General features: G+C 44.1%; 1 protein-coding gene across 2 annotated transcripts in view; it reads left to right on the top strand.

The window, feature by feature from the left end:
• The window catches only part of gbf1 (golgi brefeldin A resistant guanine nucleotide exchange factor 1), a 146459-nt gene that overhangs the window by 110177 nt on the left and 12472 nt on the right, over positions 1–23810 (top strand). The window contains exons 20-34 of one of the 2 annotated variants that reach the window (XM_034100521.2): positions 1374–1499; positions 4577–4659; positions 4777–5013; positions 5972–6065; positions 6687–6863; positions 7441–7505; positions 7972–8095; positions 9069–9140; positions 9247–9341; positions 9516–9669; positions 11933–12158; positions 13024–13181; positions 13454–13685; positions 17829–18049; positions 18878–19028. In XM_034100521.2, coding sequence (XP_033956412.1) covers positions 1374–1499; positions 4577–4659; positions 4777–5013; positions 5972–6065; positions 6687–6863; positions 7441–7505; positions 7972–8095; positions 9069–9140; positions 9247–9341; positions 9516–9669; positions 11933–12158; positions 13024–13181; positions 13454–13685; positions 17829–18049; positions 18878–19028 — 2215 coding nt within the window. The remainder of the gene's footprint in view (positions 1–1373; positions 1500–4576; positions 4660–4776; positions 5014–5971; positions 6066–6686; positions 6864–7440; positions 7506–7971; positions 8096–9068; positions 9141–9246; positions 9342–9515; positions 9670–11932; positions 12159–13023; positions 13182–13453; positions 13686–17828; positions 18050–18877; positions 19029–23810) is intronic. The other variant, XM_034100523.2, reaches the window with a different exon arrangement.

Below are 23810 nucleotides of genomic sequence, written 5' to 3' on the forward strand. Positions count from 1 at the left end.
ACCCGCAACAACATCCTGCGCAAACTAGTGAACTCCAAGTGGGGCGCAGATCCACCAACAATCCGTGCAACTGCCATGGCCCTGTGTTTCTCTACAGCAGAGCATGCCTGCTCGAGATGGAGCCGATCACGTCACACCAAACTGGTCGACACAGCCTTGAATGACACCTGCCGCATCATCACGGGATGCGTTAAGACAACACCTGTCCTGTGCCTCTATGCGCTAGCCGGCATCTCTCCCCCGCACATCAGACGACTAGGTATCGCTCAAGATGAACGGAGAACACAGGAGACAGACATCAGACACCCCTTGCATGGCCACGTAGCACCCCCACGCAGGCTCCGATCCAGAGCCAGTTTGTGCAGACAGTCCTGACCCTCCAGACAACCAAACAAGCATCAAGGACCAACATCTGGGAAGATGAATGGAAAAGAAATGACACACAAGCTCTTGAATGGCTGGACAGAGGAATCACACCAACGGGAAGCCTCGCTAGTGGCCACGACCTTGGCTGGACAACCCGGAAGTCACTTAATAGACTGCGTGTGGAACGGGGGAGGTGCAAAGCACTGATGAAAGTGTGGAACTACACCACAGAAGACACGTGGATCTGTGGATCAGTGCAGACAATGTCCCACCTACTGGAATGTGCCGATGCCCCCGGTGCAGTCCAGAAGACCTGGCAGAACCTACCCCATCAGCTGTGGCCTGTGCCCGATACTGGCAGAACCACATCTGAGATTGCTACGGACTCGAAGAAGAAGAAGTCCAGCTTCCAACTTTGTCTGACTTTTGAGGCTTCGTAAATACATGATATTTAGCCTGTAGCATCATGTTCTTTTCCCAGCTCCTTTCTACTTTGTGATTTGTAAAACAATGACTTGGTCCCACCTGCTACATTTCCCATACCTTCAAACACAATCATTTTTCTGATTCATTACAGTAAATACTTTATGACACACACTCACACCAGCTACAAATGGACGTCTCCTTCATCAGATAATTCCAGCTGTTGTAAAGGTGGTGAAAGTATAAATCAAAACTGTCACGTGATGGTCCCTCCGGGTTATAGTAGTAGGATGACATAAGTGTTAACACAGACACACAGTGATGGACACACCCCCAAGGGGGAACATTTGACTTCTGAAAATAGCAGAAGGAGCCATGTGTGCTGGAAACTATGCGTAGTAATGTCCTTTTCTTAGGCCGCACACATACTCAGATAGTGGCCTTGAAAGAGTTGCTGAGTAATTGTAGACAGTGACTGTGTAAATGACTTTTCCACTCTGAGTGCACTGTTCTATCAGCAGGAAGTGCAAGGTGAGTCTTTCATAGCCTCACATGATGTGCTATTTATGTGTGTGTGTTTGTAGAAAGTGAATGGCTCTCCTTTCATGACCAACGATGCGGGCTTCGCCTTGGCCTACGCTGTCATCATGCTGAACACTGACCAGCACAACCACAACGTCCGCAAGCAGAACATCCCCATGACCATAGAGGTGAGTGGTCCCTCACACACACACACACACACACACACACACACACACACACACACACACACACACACACACACACACACACACACACACACACACACACACACACACACACAGTTGTGTAAATGGAAATATAAACACCTAGGTGTTTTGGTTGTCGACAGTAAACATGACATGACGCTCAAAATATCACAAATGACCCATCATGCCTAGCTGCCGAGAGCAGAAGTACCATATTTAGCTCACAGACCATGCGCAGTTGAGTTTGCCATTAATCACCCGGTCTCGGCTCAGTAGAATGAGTGGGGAGAGAAAATAATTCTGGTTTCGGCTTTTAGAGCATTTTACAACTTTTAGACCATAATGATTCAAATAAGAGCTATAAAAGTGTTCGTACTGGATAGTTAATTTAGGTTTAAAAAGAAGTATCCGCTGATTTACAGACGTCTCTTTCCAAATATAAGTCAATGTTAAAAAGCATTTTTGGACCCGGTGATGTCACGGACTGACACAGACGGTGTAGTACTGCCTTTTGGCCACTATGCATTTTGCCTCAGCGAACTTGCTGGGGGTTTCGTTTCTTGCAGCAAATTCTTTTCTCCACCATTATTTTGTTCTATTGTTGTGGGCCAACTTCAGAGGGGCTTAATGCAAAACCTGGTTTCTGCTTTTCTCAATGTTTCTGTGTGAGACTTGGGTAATTCATCCTTTAATATTTCCATCTGTCGACATTTCGCCGACAAAAGTGGAACATTTCCAATTGCCTTTATCCTACACAAACCAGAATGTAGTCACTAAAAGATTGGGATGTGTTAGTCTTGAAAAGTCACTATCAACATTAGGGATGTCCCGATCACCTTTTTTTGCTCCCGATCCGATTCCGATCATTTGATTTTGACAATCTGCCGATACCGATTTTTCCCGATCTTTATGCAATGCATTAAGAGAAAAAAAGGTAACAGATAACGGCTGGTCATCCAACGCGGTGAATTCAGCTATCTTGGCTGTTATTTCTTTGGCCTGTTGGCACTGTTCTGGGGCAGTTTCTCTTTCCTTTTGAAAGTCTCTGAAAGTGTTGGTTGTTTCAGTGCCGTTACCTGAGTGGCCGCTGTGTACTCGTCGTGTTGTTGTTGGTGTTTGTTTCTCAGGTAGCGTATTAGATTAGTCGTGTTGAACGTAGCTCTTTTCTTTCCACCACGCGGAACCTCCGCCTTGCAAACATTGCATCTGGCTGTTACACTGCCTTCGCTTTCAATTTTATAATACTTCCAAACTCCTGACATTTTCTCTGTCCCGACTCCCGAGTCACCAGCTGAACGTAGCCTCTAGTTAGCTTGCTGCTACTATTAGACACTGCGCCCACTCTGTTGCTTTCAGAGAAATAAGCAACCAGGTCTAAACAAGCCCAAAGAAAGCAACACATACATGATGTTGTGTAATTTTAAACCAAAACTAAGTCCTCAGGATGACTTTAAGACGTGAACATGGTCATTTTTGTTTTGTAACATTAAATAAAATAATAAAAATATTTTATAAAAAAATAAATTAAAAAAATTCCCGATCCCCGATTTTTTTTCTCCCGATTCCGATCTTTTGAAAATCACGTGATCGGCTCCGATCCCCGATCACGTGATCGGATCGGGACATCTCTAATCAACATGCTTTATTCTGCTAAGTAATGAGAAATATAGCCTTTGTGAAATAGGGAGAAAACTGAAGAATAATGTACTTTTGTTTTTAACACATTTTAGTTTCTAGATGTATTTAAGGAATCAGAATCAGAATTCCTTTACTCATCCCTACAGTGGGGGAATGTACTATTATATATATATATATTATATATCAACAGCTGTAGGCAGAGATGGTCCGTCTGAGAGGAGGACTCATCCTGACCAGGCTGGGAGGGGGGGGGGTCTCTGCCTCTCCCTTCTTCTGTCGTCTCTTTCTCTGTTTTCTCTGTCTGTGATTGACAGCGGCTGAAGACTAAACAGAGTCTCTGGGCTAGCCTGTGAGCAGTTAGTGGGTGGGCCACTCTCACTGGCAAACAATAGCAAGTACTTACTTTCTCTCTGGGTCACTCTCTATTATAGACACACACTTCGTAGAAATGATCTGTCTTGTGTGCAGCCCGAGCTCATTCAGCTGCTGTATGTTTTTCATGATCCCGACACATTCTCAAAGGTCTGTGTGGTTTGATGAAGGCTGGTTGACCTCCAGGCTCAGACACCAGGCAGAGGCTTCCACACAATAGTTTGTAGATGGCCAGTAAAAGTGGCGCCTGGCACTTTGGTTACTTAGCAGCTTGCAATGTGTAGCATTCACCACAGCATGTGTTGGCAGTGGGGTTATTTTTGAATGGGGAAACTATGCTTAGCCTCACTGTGTAAATCAGATCCTATTTCCAAGGATCTGACAGTGAGAGGACGTGTGTTAAGTGAGGTGCAGGTAAGGTCAGTGTGTTGATCTTCATAGTGTCTAATAAATACAGAATGCTGCTTTGTTTGGCAGCCTGTGTGTTATGGATTTGGTTGACATCCATTGCTCTGAAAACGTCTCTCTGATAGTGACTGACTGTGTGCCAGTCCCTCACATGAGTATTTCAGATAGAAGTAGATAACAGAGTGATCCTCGGGGGCCTCTCTGCCGATGTTTATTTTCCTGCATGTCCCTGCAGAGAAGCTGCAGTTCAGATCCTCCTCTTCTCAGCAGCCCGGAGGACAGACCGTCTGATGGGGGCAGAACCCCCAGCCTTGAGGCCGTCAGTCATCGCAGGGTGCTGCTGTTTATTTACAGGAGGCTCTAGGCTTTAATCCCTGTTTTCCCAACGCTGCGACTAAAGCATATTAAGTAACACATGGCCAGTGCATTTCCACGTGAAGCCCTTCTAATTGTTGGTTGCTGGATGCTCCGTTAACGAAGCCCTGCATGCCAGAGGCTGTCTGAGCTAAGCTGCTGTGTTGAGATGCATTGACTGACACAATGATGGTGGAGAGATGACAGTGTGTTTGTATTTGAATAAAGCTTCTGAATAAAGGATGAATATTCCAACTCATATTCTGAACTCATATTCTCTTTTACAGCAATTTAGGAAAAATCTGAAGGGAGTTAATGGAAACAAAGACTTTGACCAGGACATGTTGGAGGATATCTACAATGCTATCAAGTAAGCTGACACACACCCCTATACATGTTTTTATATTATATATAAAACATAGGCTTTTGTGTAAGAGCCTTTATCATTCTGCATTGGAGATAACAGCTGAGGTGTTTGTCCCCGTAGGAATGAGGAGATTGTGATGCCTGATGAGCAGTCGGGGTTAGTGAAGGATAACTATGTGTGGAGTGTGTTGCTACACCGAGGCGCCACACCTGAGGGTATTTTCCTCCACCTGCCTGCTGGCAGCTACGACCATGACTTGTTTACCATGACCTGGGGTCCTACCATCGCTGCCCTCTCCTACGTCTTCGACAAGAGCCTTGACGAGAACATCATCCAGAAGGCCATCACTGGCTTCAGGTACAGAGCCAGCAGCTATGTGGCGGGACAGGGAAAACTGTTCTGGCTGTTTATCAAAAGCACATTGTTCTAAGGCCACAGGAAGTCAAGCTCTGATTCACATTTGAAAGCGTCCAAATACCTTTAATGAAGACCCAACGTACTCACAAGTCTCTGGGGTTTATTCATGTCAATAACACAGATTCCAAATCCATACTTAAAGACGCGTTTAAACTGGATACAGTCAATAAACACAAGTACTATCACCCTATCAAGGGTCGAAAGCGGACTTTTTCGTTCCACGCTTGCAGATATCATTGTCTCACTAGCGCAACAGCTTTTTCAACTCTTGGCCCAGCGCACTGAAGTCTGCTTTACGGCATACAAGAAGGTCGGAAACAGTTATACAAATAAAACTTTGCACAGTCCATGAAACGTAGATGCATACAAAACAATACCAAAACATTATTATTATAAATCATGATTATTACATTCATTTAAATTCAATTCAAAGAATATACAACTATCTTGTCAACATCAACATTTACCATACATAGTTATACGCCTGAATGGCTCTCACACACATCATTTTAATATTTGGGCCGCTGTTGATCAGCAGGTAGAGCAATTACATCCCCGGCCCCTACTGTCACAAGTCGTGTTACATTAATACTAAGTATCTAAAGAAATTCACACGAAAAAGACACGTATGCAGTTGTTAGAAACTGCATACGTGTCTTTCCACAAAGGCTGGTTTGAACAGTTCAGCACTTTCTCGAGGGAGCGAGTCACTGGAAGACTCCCTGCTTACTGGTGCTCTGAGGAGGGGGCCTCTGAGATGTATGCTGTGCGAACTGGAATGAAAGGTATCTACTCGTATACCACAGTAGACCAACCGCTGCCACCCTCAGATTGCCATGTGTTCTGGATGGTTTGTAGGTGGGTGTTATGCTGTAATCATGTGTTTCTGTCCTTGCAGGAAGTGTGCAATGATAGCGGCTCACTATGGCTTCAGTGATGTTTTCGACAATTTGATCATCTCCCTCTGCAAGTTCACCACCCTGAGCAGTGAGGTGAGCCTCTCCCAGAGTCCTGTGCTGCTAACGCTCCACTGTTTCAGCACTGCAGGGTGTGGACACAACACTTCAGTTTGACATGTCAACAAAGTGCAGTCCAAAGTATATTGTTCACATAAATTACAAATGAAGAACCCGTCCTGAACTACATCAAGACATTGTAAGAATTGTTCTCTGCCAGAGGTTGTGATCATGCATTGCTTTGCTCCTATCTCTGAAAATCTGATATTGATAACTTGTTGTCTTTTAATTTAATTACTTTTTTCGTTATTTGTCAGTGCTGCACATATTTAATGTCAGCTCAAAAATAGACTTATAGAAGTATTTTATATATAAAAAAGCATGTTTAAATAACATTTTATAAATGTTTTATTCCTAAAGCCAATCCCTAGCTGAGTGGAGCAAAACATTGTCACATATCCTCTACGATACAACAACGGGAAAAGAAAAGGAAAACAACACGTATCCATAAACCCACACCTTAATGTAGGAATATCTATATAACAGCAAAGCACAAACAAGACACTGTTGGAAGCAAGGTGTCCTTTGGGCGGGAAGAGCAGATGCAGTCTGTATGAGCATGTCTGTGACTGAGGACTGTGTCCTCTCCCTGTGCAGTCTGTGGAGAACCTCCCCACAGTGTTCGGCAGTAACAACAAGGCCCAGACGGCAGCCAAGACGGTGTTTGACCTCGCCCATCGGCACGGCAACATCCTGAGGGAGGGCTGGAAGAACATCATGGACTCCATGCTCCAGCTGTTCAGAGCCGAGCTGCTGCCCAAAGCCATGGTGGAGGTCAGCACTAAACACTGTTTCCCTCTGTCAGTGTGCTGGGTGTGAAGATACATCAGGGGGTCCAAACTACGGCCCAGGGGGAAACTGTGGCCCGTTGTCCATTTTGAAATGGCCCTCAGCTCATTCTTAAAGTAGAATGGAATGTGTGACACACTTGAAACGTGTGCTTGTCTTATATTGTGAACATATATAACATAGTAGTATTCATGTTTTAGTATGCCCACTTTTCAAATACAGTGAATTGATTGTCAATTAAATATAATCTTCATATTTCCACTGAGGCTTCTGGTTTAAGGGATGAGCTGCGAAACCTTTTTGTAACAAACTAAATGAAACTCTCTGGAGAGCTGTGATAGGCTGTTTGTTTTCTCATAGCATATTCAAGTATCAAGAATAATTTAGTTAACTCATTTTGATTTAGCTAACTTATAACTTCACTTATGAGGCAATTGACCTCACCTCTAGTGAGGGGCCCCGCCCTTGTATGTTCCTCTGTATGTAGCCCTCAGTGAAAAGAATGTCCTAAAGGTTCTGCTGCCATCTACTGGTCACTGCTCAACACTGCTTCTTGCCTCAGGTGGAGGACTTCGTGGAGCCCAATGGGAAAATCTCTCTTCAAAGAGAAGAAACGCCTTCAAATCGGTAAGCACATATCTCACCCAAGTTCATGAGAACATGTGTTCGTGCTATCACAGTATGATATGTTTCAAGGTATACTGCCCTTGACATTAAGAACAAATTGTTCTTAAATCTCAATCTTTACATGTATGGCAGCCATTCCATTCGAGTGTTTGTTGAATTCCAACACAGAGAAATGTTGTCAGTAGTTTATAGAATCAAATACTATCTTTGTTATTGTACTCAAACACATACCTACTGTATACATAGTGAAACCAGAGAAACTGATAATGCTGCAGTGGTGTATTCATTTTTTCCAGAGCTGTAACTAAACTTATGTGTTTCTTTATCGCTCCAGCCTTTGAAATGTTTTCATTTAGTACTCTTTGATTCCTAGAAACAGCTTTTTATAATAAGGAACAATGTATTCCATAATACAATCTGGACTAGCGGCAAAAGTGTAAACCTAAAAGTGTGATCTGTTTGTCAGTGGTGAGTCGGCGGTGCTGAGTTTTGTGAACTGGTTGACTCTGAGTGGAGCCGAGCAGTCGGGACTGAGAGGGCCGTCCACGGAGAACCAGGAGGCCAAGCAGGCCGCCCTGCTCTGCATCAAGGTGTGTGCAGTACAACATGTGGTATTAGGGTGGTCCTTAGTGCCATGGACATTTTCTAATTCATTTACTTTAAGCTCCAACCTCTGGAATTTGTTATGATAGTCAAGAAAACTCTCCTCGTGAATTTTATTCAAATTCCAACAACATTTACCCCTCCCTCATCAACCTTGAAGTTTAGCCTCACGTAGGGGAGTCCTTCAAATTGAAACTCGGAAAGTCGTAGCTCCATCCCCCAGAATTCATTCTGTTAGTCAAGAAAACGCTCCTGGTGACTGTTTTCCTCAATCTGACAACATGGACCTCCCCCTCATGGACCGCCCCCTCATGGACCTCCCCCTCATGGACCTCCCCCTCATGGCCCTCCCCCCCATGGACCTCCCCCTCATGGACCGCCCCCTCATGGACCTCCCCCCCATGGACCTCCCCCCCATGGACCTCCCCCCCATGGACCTCCCCCCCATGGACCTCCCCCTCATGGACCCCCCCCCCCCATGGACCTCCCCCTCATGGACCTCCCCCCCATGGACCCCCCCCCCCATGGACCTCCCCCGCCACACCAGCAGCACGGTGCTGCAACTGAGGCTAAACTCACCAGGAGACTTTTCTTGACTAATAGAATGAATTCTGGGGGTTGGAGCTTCGACTTTCCGACTTTCAGTTTTAAGGACCACCGTAATGTGTCATACCAAGGCAAAGAAATACAAATAAATGATGTATTTTAATGCCATAGATAGTTATTATGTTTTTGTGCTGATACGTCAATGTTTCTTGCTGTGAGATAAATGCATCTCCAGTTCCTTTGCTTCTCTCTTTATCTCCTGGTCATCAGTCTGTCTATGAATAGTTTTAAAACGTCTGGCTCATGCCTTACATATTCTTTGTTTTAATGACTGCATTATTTGTTCCATGACATCACTCATTCATGTAGCTTTCGCCGTGTTAATATGACATTTCTCTTTTTGTGTCTTTCCAGCAATGTGACCCAGAAAAGCTGATCACAGAGAGCAAGTTTCTCCAGCTGGAGTCTCTCCAGGAGCTGATGAAGGTTATTCATATTTATTTTAACCTATATGTATTCCATCCATGTCTTGCTCTGTACTTGGTGCTTAGGAATGTGTATTCATAAAGACAAACCACATTGCTCTCTTCAGGCTCTGATATCAGTCACCCCAGATGAAGAGACCTATGATGAAGAGGATGCTGCCTTCTGCTTGGAGATGCTGCTGCGAATCATCCTGGAGAACCGGTAGGAAGGACGCTCAGTCAGCCACACCTTTACCGCTCAGTTCCATCTTATAACTACTGTGTGTGTGTGTGTGTGTGTGTGTGTGTGTGTGTGTGTGTGTGTGTGTGTGTGTGTGTGTGTGTGTGTGTGTGTGTGTGTGTGTGTGTGTGTGTGTGTGTGTGTGTGTGTGTGTAGAGACCGTGTGTCATGTGTGTGGCAGACAGTGCGGGACCATCTCTGCCATCTCTGTGTTCACCCCAACGAGAGCTGCTTCCTGGTGGAGAGGGCCGTGGTGGGACTCCTCCGCCTCGCTATCCGACTGCTGCGGCGTGAAGACATTAGCTCTCAGGTACACACACACGCACGCACGCACGCACGCACGCACACACACACACACGCACACACACACACACATACACACACACACACACACACACACACACACACACGTGTACACACACACACACACACACGTACACACACACACACATACCACACACACACACACACACGTGTACACACACACACACGTACACACACACACACACACACACACACACACACACACATACACACACACACGTGTGTACACACCACACACACACACACACACATACACACACACACACACACACACACGTGTACACACACACACACGTACACACACACACACACACACACACACACATACACACACACACGTGTGTACACACACACACACACACACACACACACACACACACACACACACACGTGTACACACACACACACATGGACCCACACACTGCAGCAGCAGCAGCAGGGTTGGTGTGATGTTACAGGCTAAGATAATCATCTCAGGTCAGCACACTGAAAGGTCAGCTCAAATCCAAACAGCTGATGCTGCTCCACAGACATGTGTCTTCATGTCCTTGACCAGCAGGTCTTAAAGCACCATCTGTCTAAAATCTGTCTTTAAACATACATCATGCTGCATCTGGAGCTGGCTTTTATAGAGATGCTATTTACTTTCCAAAAGGCCTGTAATCTATGATATGTTAGTTACTGATTCATCTGTGTATTACTGTCTAGATGAATCATTCCGTCTTTAAGAAATCTGAGAAATGGTCCATCACAGTTCCTAAAAGTCTTTACATGTTGTGTTTTGTCAGTGCAAATTGAAAAGGATATTCACTTAAATATGATCTGAATATTTGTGACTCTGAAAGAGCATTCTCTGCGGTTAATCTTTAATTCATGTCATTCGGTAAACTTGAAACAGCTTGGGTACACATACTTCACATACTTCCTAACGAGGTTTCACAAAGAGGTGCTTGGTGAATAATATGCTGCCAAAGAGTATAGAGCAGTATTCATTAATGGAAGACTGGCACACATGCAGCCCATGTACATGTACACAGACAAACAAAGCATCCATCCGCCTCAAATACTCACTGGAGTATATTTGTATTGTCTTGCACTATTTCTTCTGTTTCTATGTTTGTATTGTGTTGCACTGATGGAGGAGCCTGTGACATAAGACGTTCATCACCATAACTACACTGTAGCTGTGTACGTATGGCTAATAAAAGCCTCGAACCTTGAACGAGAAAATAACAGTTTACAGTAAGATAAATCCGCCAGCCTGTTCCTCTTTAATGCTTTCATGGCACAACAAATATAAATGGGACACAACATGTAGGGTCAGTGATCTGCTTGATCGGAACACTCTTTCACCAGGGTCCCAGAGCTAATCTGACATCCAGTCGTGTGTGACAGGTGGCCACTGACAATAGGGATGAGTCATGTTGTCAGCGCTGATGACCTACGGTGTACTACAGTAAGGTTCACAGGTGGACTGCAGGTGTTTATGTTTTGTGTCAAACCTACTTTTCAATGTGACCACTGTCTGAACACTAACATCGTCAGCAGTCCTGCATTGTGTCCAAACAAAGGCTCTGTGACATGTGTCCTGATAAGAAGGTAATTTAATGCTGACCTGACCTCTTACTAGGAGGGTGACCTACATTTAAACCCCCTGACCTAATACTGAGCAATCAGCTTTGCATGTCTTCTTGTATGTGTGTTGGTCTGTGTATATGTACAAATACACAGGTTGAACTCTGAATACAGCATTCAATATATTTCAATGACTTGAAGTTAATTTAAAATACTCCATACTATCCTCTAAACATCTTACCTGTTTAAATAGTTTTTTTGGATAGATTTCATAATTAAATGTTGACTTATAACATTGGAATATGTCCAATGTGTGTGGCTGTTTAAAATGAATTGAGTAATAAAGAACGCATGTAGAGGAGGACATTTGACTAACAATGTGTGTACAGTGTGTGACCTTTTGTGTGACTTGATGTTGGAATCATAAAATATCAGTAACATTTCAAATGGAGGCTCTGCATCAGAGTGGTGAGGGGTTGTTGTTGTTGTTGCAGCAGCCATGATGATCCACTACTTCAGATCAAATATACGCAGCTACAGTAGGAAGACAACGTTACTGTTGAAGTGATCCGCAAAGTAGTACTTTAGTCAAAATAATTGAAAATCCTGTATTTGACCTAAAGTAATTATATTGCATATGTTACCCCCTGATGGTCTCTCCATGTGCCCCGCAGGTCCTCCACTCACTGCGCCTCCTGCTGATGATGAAGCCTCACGTCCTGTCCCGGGTCAGCAGGGAGGTGGCCTATGGCCTCCATGAGCTACTGAAGACTAACGCAGCCAACATCCACTGCACCAACGACTGGTTCACACTCTTCTCCCTGCTGGAGTGCATCGGAGCTGGAGTCAAACCTCCCGCCTCCTTCCAGCTCTCCTCCACCCAAAGCGACCACGACGCAGGTATATGTCTCTCCACATCGAATAAAACGTGTTACACTGATGAACACCATTTTTATTACGCATTCTTTGGCACCAGTAATACTTCTTAAACTTAAAGCCAATCATTTTTAATAAATGTATTGGACTACAGACATTTCCCTCGGACTGATTGAGTTTATAATAAGCAGCCGTTAATCCCTAAAAGAAGTTCAAAGCACAGTACTAGCATATGTATGCTAAACCTCATTGGTTGGTAAACGGATTAAAAAAACATTGAAAATATGAAATAAGATGATGCAACCCTTACACGGTTTCTGTATCCTAGGAGAAGCAGTCATTTCACAAGCTCCATGTGTACAACATGGGTGTAATACGGATGTAATAACCATGTATTATGGGTGTAACATGGTTCTAATAATGGATTGATATGGTTGTAACAATGGGGATGTATTCATGTGTAATATTGGTGCGATAACAGCCTAATATAAGTGTAATGTAGAAAACAGCATTCAGTTTATATTCCCAAAAAGTACATTTGATTTCCTATTTAAGGGTTTAACAGATTGTCCCAACATGTTTTGTCTGTGAACCCATAAAGGCTGTGGATTATCCATTACACAACGAGACCTTGTTATTTTGTACCCAGTGAAATTCTAATGTGTGTGTGTGTGTGTGTGTGTGTGTGTGTGTGTGTGTGTGTGTGTGTGTGTGTGTGTGTGTGTGTGTGTGTGTGTGTGTGTGTGTGTGTGTGTGTGTGTGTGTGTGTGTGTGTGTGTGTGTGTGTGTGTGTGTGTGTGTGTGTGTGTGTGTGTGTGTGTGTGTGTGTGTGTGTGTGTGTGTGTGTGTGTGTGTGTGTGTGTGTGTGTGTGTGTGTGTGTGTGTGCAGGGGCGCAGTCGGACAGCGAGCTGGCGTCTCATCATGTCAGCGAAGTGGACTCAGAGCGCGGCTACACCTCAGACTCAGGAGTCTACACGGAGCACAGCAAGACCAGGGTCCCTCGCTCTGCCACAGACCTGGATGTAGCAAGCAGCGGCTGGCTCCTGGTACACACACACACACACTCACTCACACACTCACACACACACACACACACACACACACACACACACACACACACACACACACACACACGCACACACGTCACAATGTAACCTTAGAAAAGAAGAAACCAAGATACTTCATATAAAAAATGTAATTAGAGTAAAGTTTACAAATGCTGTATACGCGTAATACATTAATGAAAAGCATAGACTGTTGAATCAGGTGTCCAGCTACTGCTGTTAATTTATATTTCTGTGGTCTGTCTGTGTTTCAGGTTGGGAAAGATGACACTGCAGCGAACTCTAAAGCTCAGCTCAATAACCCCCTGGTCAACCAGTACAGTCTGACTCTGGGTCAGGACCTGGGCCAGCATGACACCAAGTCTCTCATCAAGTGTGTGGAGACGCTGTCCTTCATCGTCCGTGACGCAGCCCATGTCACCCCTGATAACTTTGAGCTGTGTGTCCGCGCTATACGAGTGTTTGTGGAGGCCAGTCTCAACGGAGGTGAGACATTTGAAATGTCACGGGAGCTAAAAGAAGGCACTCGGATAAAGATATAAAAGTACCCAGAGATGATTACAAGTAGATAGTAACTGGATAGTGTTACAGCTTGTGAGCAGAAGCTTCAATAGGTCCTCCATGTGAGGCACCATTTAGCTTCACTCATTACAGGGTGATTTAGTACTGCACATCCTGAAGCTGGGGATTTATGAGACAGGCTCATAATGATATTGGTCCAATCCGTCAGCAGAGTCAGAGACTCCATGTCCCCACCTTGTAATGCAGGCTTTCCATTAAGTATGTGAAGTGTCGGAGCAAACGGAACACAATCTAAAACTGTTGATCCATCCTGAGTGTTCCTTTTATTAGGGCTGCGATTCAAATTCATCTTATTGACTGGGTATTAGTTATTTAGAGAAAAGTTAGATAGTCTTTTAGAAATAATTGTATTTGGCTTATCTGAGTGTTAACCTAAATATCCAGTATATGGCAGGTACTTCTGCACACATTCACCAGTCTTGCATTTACACACTCCAATAACTTTAAGAGAAAGGATGTTTTATGAATCAAATGTTGTATCAGTGTGTAGAAATCATTTGACTGAAATACAAGTACAAAATCGTACATCCTGTTTAGAGCAGCAGCCATGTTTACAGCAGCAGCCATGTTCAGTCTGCCTGTCCTCTCCCCCCAGCCCCCCCCACCTCAGTGTCCTGCCCTACATTCCTCACCCTCTCTCAGCTCTTTAACATCCTTGTCATCTGCCCCTAAAACGTTTTCCTCCCCTGTTTCCGTTCATCCCTGCCTGTGCTGTGATCTGCAGTATGGCAGGGATTAGGCTTGAGAAATGGCTGTGGTGCACTTGAGCTGATGGCCTATTCATTTTCTCCCTCCAGGCCATTAGATACACGCTGTCAACAGAGCTTTACGTAGACAACAAAAGCGATGGGTCGATCAAAGCACTGGGCTGAGGCACGGCGCAAATCTGTATGAGATACTAATAGAAAGTGCAACACCTGCACTGAAAGAAATGTGTTTGCATGAAAAAACATTGAACACTTGGGTGTGTGCAACGGCTGCATGCCAGTAACAATGGCTTGTAGTGAACATATTGAGTTTGATGTTTGTCACCGAGTCTTTGCAGTGTCTTCAGAATCCGATCCACTCTCTGGCCTAATACACCTGGAGTGTGACTATAGGTCTGCTTCACACAGCAGCACCGTAGGCAGGCCCATCATTAGCTCAATCAATCAATCATTGTTTTTATATAGCCCAATATCACATATTTTACACTGAACAAAAATATAAATGCAACACTTTTGTTTTTGCTCCCATTTTTCATGAGATGAACTCAAAGATCTAAAACATTTTCTATATACACAAAATAACCATTTCTCTCAAGTATTGTTCACAAATCTGAAAAAATGTGTGATAGTGAGCACTTCTCCTTTGCCGAGATAATCCATCCCACCTCACATGTGTGGCATATCAAGATGCTGATTAGACAGCATGATTATTGCACAGGTGTGCCTTACGGTACGTCCACACAGCAGCTTTTCAAAAATCTTGAAAATCTTGGAGCTGGGCGTGTCTGACAGCTTGGGGATTTTTTGCCAGCAATGCGACCAACAACCAATCACATGAATCTCCCGCCCCCGACATACAAAGCAAAAAACCCCGGGGATTTTAAGTGAGCAATATATATATATATAAACTCCCCAAACAGGCGAAAACTTACCAGTTTCACCCACTGTCTCTGCCACCTCCCTCCATGCCTGGTTCCTCCGGTTTGTATCCCGTTAATAGTTCTGGTCGTAAAGAACCGGGTGATTTGCTACCGTAATTTCTCGTTTGGAATATGAGGAAATGAACTGCGGTCTGGTTCTCCCTGCTTACACGCGGTTTGATTGGCTAGCGCTTCTACTGTCAGATTTGCATAAACGTGTTTGATTGGCTGGCGCTTCCAGCTCAGCTTCAAAAGTTGAACATTGCTCAACTTTTGAATCCTGGAGATCCTGGACATCCTGGAAGTCTTCGCTTCGCTCCCCCACAATGCAGTTCGGCGAAAAGCGAGGCAAAGTGACGTCATCCCCATTCAAAGTCAATGGGCAGAGAAGCGGTGGAAGTTTCTTCTGAAGCTGCTGTGTGGACGTACCGTTAGGCTGGCCACAATAAAAGGCCACTCTAAAATGTTCAGTTTTATCACACAGCACAATGCCACAGATGTCGCAAGTTTTGAGGGAGCGTGCAATTGGCACGCTGACAGCAGGAATGTCCACCAGAGCTGTTGCCCGTGAATTGAATGTTCATTTCTCTACCATAAGCCGTCTCCAAAGGCGTTTCAGAGAATTTGGCAGTACATCCAACCGGCCTCACAACCGCAGACCACGTGTAACCACACCAGCCCAGGACCTCCACATCCAGCATGTTCACCTCCAAGATCGTCTGAGACCAGCCACTCGGACAGCTGCTGCAACAATGGGTTTGCATAACCAAAGAATTTCTGCACAAACTGTCAGAAACCGTCTCAGGGAAGCTCATCTGCATGCTCGTCGTCCTCATCGGGGTCTCCACCTGACTCCGGTTCGTCGTCGTAACCGACTTGAGTGGGAAAATGCTCACATTCGATGGCGTCTGGCACGTTGGAGAGGTTTTCTCTTCACGGATGAATCCCGGTTTTCACTGTTCAGGGCAGATGGCAGACAGCGCGTGTGGCGTCGTGTGGGTGAGCGGTTTTCTGATGTCAATGTTGTGAATGGAGTGGCCCATGGTGGTGGTGGGGTTATGGTATGGGCAGGCGTATGTTATGGACGACGAACACAGGTGCATTTTATTGATGGCATTGTGAATGCACAGAGATACCGTGACGAGATCCTGAGGCCCATTGTTGTGCCATTCATCCACGACCATCACCTCATGTTGCAGCATGATAATGCACGGCCCCATGTTGCAAGGATCTGTACACAATTCCTAGGCTGAAAACATCCCAGTTCTTGCATGGCCAGCATACTCACCGGACATGTCACCCATTGAGCATGTTTGGGATGCTCTGGATCGGCGTATACGACAGCGTGTTCCAGTTCCTGCCAATATCCAGCAACTTGGCACAGCCATTGAAGAGGAGTGGACCAACATTCCACAGGCCACAATCAACAACCTGATCAACTCTATGCCAAGGAGATGTGTTGCACTGCGTGAGGCAAATGGTGGTCACACCAGATACTGACTGGTTTTCGGACCCCCCCAGACACCCCCAATAAAGCAAAACTGCACGTTTCAGAGTAGCCTTTTATTGTGGCCAGCCTAAGGCACACCTGTGCAATAATCATGCTGTCTAATCAGCATCTTGATATGCCACACCTGTGAGGTGGGATGGATTATCTCGGCAAAGGAGAAGTGCTCACTATCACAGATTCTTTCAGATTTGTGAACAATATTTGAGAGAAATTGTTATTTTGTGTAATATAGAAAATGTTTTAGATCTTTGAGTTCATCTCATGAAAAATGGGAGCAAAAACAAAAGTGTTGCATTTATATTTTTGTTCAGTGTACATTTGTCTCCGTGGACATTACCACTTGTACAGAATATGAATACGACACCCTCTGTCCTTGGACCCTCACATCGGACAAGGAAGAACTTCCAAAGAAACCCCACAGTTAATGGGAAATGGAAGAAACCTCGAGGAGAGCAACAGAGGAGCAATAGATTGTGTGTTAATTAAAAAGATAATACATTTAAGACATAGGTACATTAGTGCAGATGCTGGAGAATGCATGCGTCTATACATTTTCAAGGTGTTCTCCAAACTGTTATGAGATGAGTGTGACCTTCACTCAAAAAATAACTTCGCTGCCATCACAGAAATGCATTAAAGCTTCTGCAGGTCTATTGGAGTGTGTTTCCTCTTTGCTCAGCATACCTCAACTCACCTGAACATCTTTGGGAAGACTTGAAATCAGAAGAGATGAGTCAGGCGCTTTTGGAATGCTAGAAAAACGTAGAGGTCGGTACCATAGTTATAGCCATCAAACGGCATTCAAGGGTCAGATCCAACCCCCCCCAAGGAAAGAATCACCTCCTCTGCCTCTAGTTTTATATCCTAAATACTAAAGATCTGTATCTCATTTGATTATTTGCTCCCTTAGGTTACCGCAACCACGACAAGAAGAAGAGCCACAAGTACGACTCGTCCAAATCCCGGATGAGGAAGAAGGCAGGGGGGAGAGACAAGGAGGGGGGAGGAGGCACGAGGCGAGGGGGCAGCCGGGTGTCCAGCCAGCGTCCATCACGTTCCCATAGCGACGAGGAGGAGGACGAGGGAGTGCCGGCCAGCTACCACACGGTGTCATTACAGGTTAGTCAGGACGTAAGTACCACAGCAGTCTCTACCTTTCTGCCTCTCATGATGGAGGCCCAGCTTCTTGTTTCAGGGTGGGGGGGGTTTAGCTTCATTAAGCAGATCTAAAATGATTGATTCAAAGCAGCTCTCTGCTCAGTGGCTTGGTAAACGGAGCTTTTGGTGAATATGGTCGTAGCATCAAGAGGTTTTTGGGAAATCAAAAAGATTTGGCTCACAAATGGACCTCTACGGCAGGTGTACATGTCTATAATGAAAGAATTGAAAATGTTGCATATTTAATCTTTCATTAGAGCTGTCAAAATAGCTTATACAACCATGTCATTATTTGAACGGAGCAATGCACCTGCCTGACAGTATCCCTGTCGTTTCTGGTGTTGGGTTGTGTGTGAATGTAAGGCTGGACGATAATACCAGTCAAGAGTATTGTTATCATGTTGCCATTATAATTATTTTCAGACGGTTATTAGTTATAAGGGAATTCTGAATAAATTATAATTCTGAAAACAGTTTAGGACTGATGCGTAACTCTGTATATCTTTACTTTGATACATGCAGTCTTTAATTGATTAGTAGCTAATGCATAAAAGGAGTAAAAGGTCAACTGATTGTAAGAAAACATATACAATATGTTCAATGACCCAGATGTTTGAAGGGCTTCATAAATCATTGGTGACTGACCCGATGCATGTTTGTTGTAGTAAATGATTAAACCTGACACTCCATATACAGTACACCTAGTCTTCATGTGTCTCTATACATTTAGACCTAAACTGTAGATCTCGAAAGCCAAACGTGGAGTTATTGTAAACATTGGTGTGTGTATGTTTTGTTCAGCTTCTGGATCTGATGCACACACTGCACACCCGGGCTGCCAGCATCTACAGCTCCTGGGCGGAGGAGCAACGCCACCTGGAGGCGGCCGGCCGGAGGATCGAGGCGGACTCTCAGACTCTGTGGAGCAGCTGCTGGTGCCCGCTGCTGCAAGGTATGCTAACAGGCTACACGCTAACACAGGCTACACGCTAACACAGGCTACACGCTAACACAGGCTACAAGCTAACACAGGCTACATGCTAACACAGGCTACAAGCTAACTGCTTTGGAGCTCCTGGTAATAATACCTCACTGGAGCTGTTAGTGCTCATTTGTTTCAGACTAACAAATATTGCCAGTCTTACAAGGTTTACTGTTTAAGCGTATTTCCTGTTGGGTTGCAGTGATATACTGGTTTAGGGTAAAACCATAGTTTAACTAATTGAAGATTAGCAAACCATGCCCATTTGATTATGTGTTAGATGTACACTGATTGTATATAATAAATAAATGTTGAATATTAGGTGTGAAAAGGCCAAGATTAGATTAGATTACAATTATGAGTATAAAAAACAATATAATAATTAATTTGGCTGATATTTATTTCTTAGCGTTAAGACAACATATTCAACCATTTTTAAAGTAGGTTATTCAAATTGTTTTTGAAGAAGTGTGACTTATATATCTACTATGAAAGAAAATTAGAGGTAGGTAGGTAAACCAGCTGGAGTGCGCTAGAATTTGAAAATACACAGCCGGAAAAAATCTGCAACTTCCTTACAGAGCCCCTCCTCCAACACACACGAACGCGCACATGACCAATGAGGGCACGAGATAAGTTACAGGGTTCGTATGGGTGGTGGAAATCCTTGAAAATGCTTGAAATTGTACAAGGTGTTTTCAAGGTTTGAAAAGAGCTTGAATTTTGGGAATGGTGCTTGAATTTGGGATAAAGTGCTTGGAATTGTAAATGCTTTACTTCGCTTTTTAGATTAAAAGAAAATAAAGAAGTCTGAGCAAGCTTAATTGCCTTTTCAACGAGCGTTGGCTAGTAGAAGAAGACAAATGCAAGCCATGGCTAAGACGAGGGTCAAGCCCACAAAAAATAACGATGGGAGAGTACATGAAAGGTACGCCGTAGTAGAGCGTTTTAGATTAGGCTAACGTTGCATGTTACGTTTGTTTAAGCAAGCTGAATAGCGAACTCGATGAGGGATAATAATAATAATTGCAGGGGACAATCATTTCAGAGGAGCGTATCTACAGTGGGGCAAAAGAGTATTTAGTCAGCCACCAATTGTGCAAGTTCTCCCACTTAAAAAGATGAGAGGCCTGTAATTTTCATCCTAGGTATACCTCAACTATGAGAGACAGAATGAGAAAGAAAAATCCAGAAAATCACATTGTCTGATTTTTAAAGAATTTATTTGCAAATTATGGTGGAAAATAAGTATTTGGTCAATAACAAAAGTTCATCTCAATACTTTATTATATACCCTTTGTTGGCAATGACAGAGGTCAAACGTTTTCTGTAAGTCTTCACAAGGTTTTCACACACTGTTGCTGGTATTTTGGCCCATTCCTCCATGCAGATCTCCTATAGAGCAGTGATGTTTTGGGGCTGTCGCTGGTAGGGTTGGGTATCGTTTGAATTTTCACGATTCCGATTCTACTTTTCGATTACGGTTCTTAACGGTTCTCAATTCCGATTATTTGAGGGGCAGGGTAAAAAAATGATGCATGCTTCTTCCACCAAAAAAATTACATTTATTCGAGAAACTTTTACACGGGTTAGTTTACAGTAATATTCACATTAATCAGTCTGTTTATATTCACTGCTATGTAACTGTAACCTGAGAACCACTGAAGCTACAACAGTGCAACTTTTAAAGGAAACCCCCCCCCCCCCCCATTTAAAAACAGTTCTTGTTGAGAAAAACAAGCATATCTGCCTTCTCAGGCATACCGGGAAGAAATGTTTGAACATTTTAAAGTAAAATGCTTCAATCTGGTTTAATCAGAATTACTAGAGACTAGATCGAGGGGGTACAACTCTAAACACCCATATGAAAAAGATCGGTTTACATTTTAATAATTAAATAAGTATGTGAACATAACCACTCACCTACCATAGCCAATAACAAATACTTGTAATACATGTAACGTATTTTATTTTTGTTGTTCATTAATATCTTATTTTACTATTTTATTTATGCATATTTTTTTATCTCTCGTTTAAAACGATATGGTTGGTTTACTGTCCTATAGTATATATTGGAACGTTTGAGATAACTGAGATAACTTAGACTAAAGTGAACTATCTAAACCAGGGGTGGGGAACCTTTTTCCTCTCAAGGGCCATTTCAATGTTTTCAACATCCTCCAAGGGCCGTACAAATTATTGACCTCTGCTTAAAAATACTAAAATCACAGCACACTCATTTCACCTTCATGCTGTGCAAAGAAAAAGCAACCTCTTAATCCAGATATCTTACCATGACTCGCGCATGCATGCACATGCACGGTGGTGGCATGACTACCAACACAGAAAGATATGGACACAAGATGTGTCCAAATTTATTTAGTTTCCTATCCATGTGAACATGATTTAAAAGGGGGGGACCTAACCTTCTCTAGGGGGGTCCGGGGGCATGCACCCCCGGGAAGATTTTTATTTATTTTTTAAATGTTGAAGTTAAAATCATCAATCTGGTGCACTTTGAGAGCAACATTAGATCTATGGATACATCTCTCAACACCAATATGAAACATAACTGTAAGCAGATTTTCTTTTTCTTTATGGATGTTTTACAAATCACTCCCCTTTCAAACTGTATTCTTGTTTATTAATAACAACTTTATTTTACTGTCATATAGTATTTTATACCTGTTTACTTTATTCTCTTATTTTTTTATAACTATAATGATCATATAAAGATGTGCCTTTGCCTCACTGGTTGTAGAAAAAGCTTCTTATATTCGTTAGCATAGCTAGCTAACCAGATGCTAATAACAACAAAGTTATTGACTGTATGATCAGTATGACAGATCGCCACTGGGCTTACAACTAAGACACAGCCACGCAACAACTGCAGCATGTGTACGGCTCCTTATGGGGACTGCAATTTTTGGAAGTGCCAGAGCGGAGCTGCGTTCTGGTGCTCACTGCTCCCCGTCAGAACTACACCCCTGTCAGACGAGATATATACCACGTGATGACACGTTAGGCTTGTGTTGTGTTCAAGGACCCTGACCATGGCCAGGAAAAACAGGCACTCACTTGTTTAATTATTTTGCAGGCTAAATTTCTTTAATTGTTTTCTTTTTTGCGTGTGTTCATAAATTACCTCGAGGGCCACACCAAATGGTCTCGCGGGCCGTATACGGCCCGGGGGCCGGAGGTTCCCCACCCCTGATCTAAACACTCAGAGTCCTTTACCTCACTGAGCTGTAGTTATCAGCCACTCAGTCTGACTGGAGAGGACTCTCCCTCCACATCATTGTAGAAACATCTTCTTCTAATATCCGTTAGAGCAGCTAGCACCAGATGCTAATAACAACAGCGCGTACCGGTCCCTTTCTCCTTCGCTCGCTCCCATGCTCACTCGCACTTTGGCTGTGTGCCAGATAAGCCAACATGCCCCATTTTCATCACTTACAGCGCCCATCGTACAGGGCAAATGAAAAGTGTAACCGGGATGAAAAGGGTGTTACATTTACTTAATTATGAATGTTGTTACATCAAGGCCGCAAATTAGGATGAGCACCAACGGTCAAAAAAAAAATGTTTCTCCCAGAGCTGTCAGCGCAGCGCCTCCACAGATCTGGCGCCCTAGGCGAACATCTATAACGCCAGTGCGACGGGCCGGCCCTGGTCTCAGGTTACGCTGTAGGAATTGTAGGCTACGGAGAGCGGCGAGAAACATTTCCTCAGGCATCGAAAAGCGGAACCCAAATTCACATGTCTAAATTATGCCGTTGGAATCGAAATGTTGGAACCGGTTCCCGAACCGGAACCGGTTCTCGGTACCCAACCCTAGTCGCTGGGCAACACAGACCTTCAACTCCCTCCAAATATTTTTTATGGGGTTGAGATCTGGAGACTGGCTAGGCCACTCCAGGACCTTGAAATGCTTCTTACGAAGCCACTCCTTCGTTGCCCGGGTGGTGTGTTTGGGATCATTGTCATGCTGAAAGACCCAGCCACGTTTCATCTTCAATGCCCTTGCTGATGGAAGGAGGTTGTCACTCAAAATCTCACGATACATGGTCCCCATTCATTCTTTCCTTTACACGGATCAGTCGTCCTGGTCCCTTTGCAGAGAAACAGCCCCAAAGCATGATGTTTCCACCCCCATGTTTCACAGTAGGTGTTCTTTGGATGCAACTCAGTATTCTTTCTCCTCCAAACACGTCTAGTTGAGTTTTTACCAAAAAGTTATATTTTGGTTTCATCCGACCATATGACATTCTCCCAATCCTCTTCTGGATCATCTAAATGCTCTCTAGCAAACTTCAGACGGGCCTGGACATGTACTGGCTTAAGCAGGGGGACACGTCTGGCACTGCAGGATGTGAGTCCCTGGCGGCGTAGTGTGTTACTGATGGTAGCCTTTGTTACTTTGGGCCCAGCTCTCTGCAGGTCATTGACTAGGTCCCCCCGTGTGGTTCTGGGATCTTTGCTCACCGCTCTTGTGATCACTTTGACCCCACGGGGTGAGATCTTGCGTGGAGCCCCAGATCGAGGGAGATTATCAGTGGTCTTGTATGTCTTACATTTTCTAATAATTGTTCCCACAGTTGATTTCTTCACACCAAGCTGCTTACCTATTGCAGATTCAGTCTTCCCAGCCTGGTGCAGGTCTACCATTTTGTTTCTGGTGTCCTTTGACAGCTCTTTGGTCTTGGCCATAGTGGAGTTTGGAGTGTGACTGTTTGAGGTTGTGGACAGGTG

Source organism: Pseudochaenichthys georgianus, chromosome 15, assembly GCF_902827115.2.
Source record: "Pseudochaenichthys georgianus chromosome 15, fPseGeo1.2, whole genome shotgun sequence".
In the NCBI taxonomy this organism is placed as follows: Eukaryota; Metazoa; Chordata; class Actinopteri; order Perciformes; family Channichthyidae; genus Pseudochaenichthys; species Pseudochaenichthys georgianus.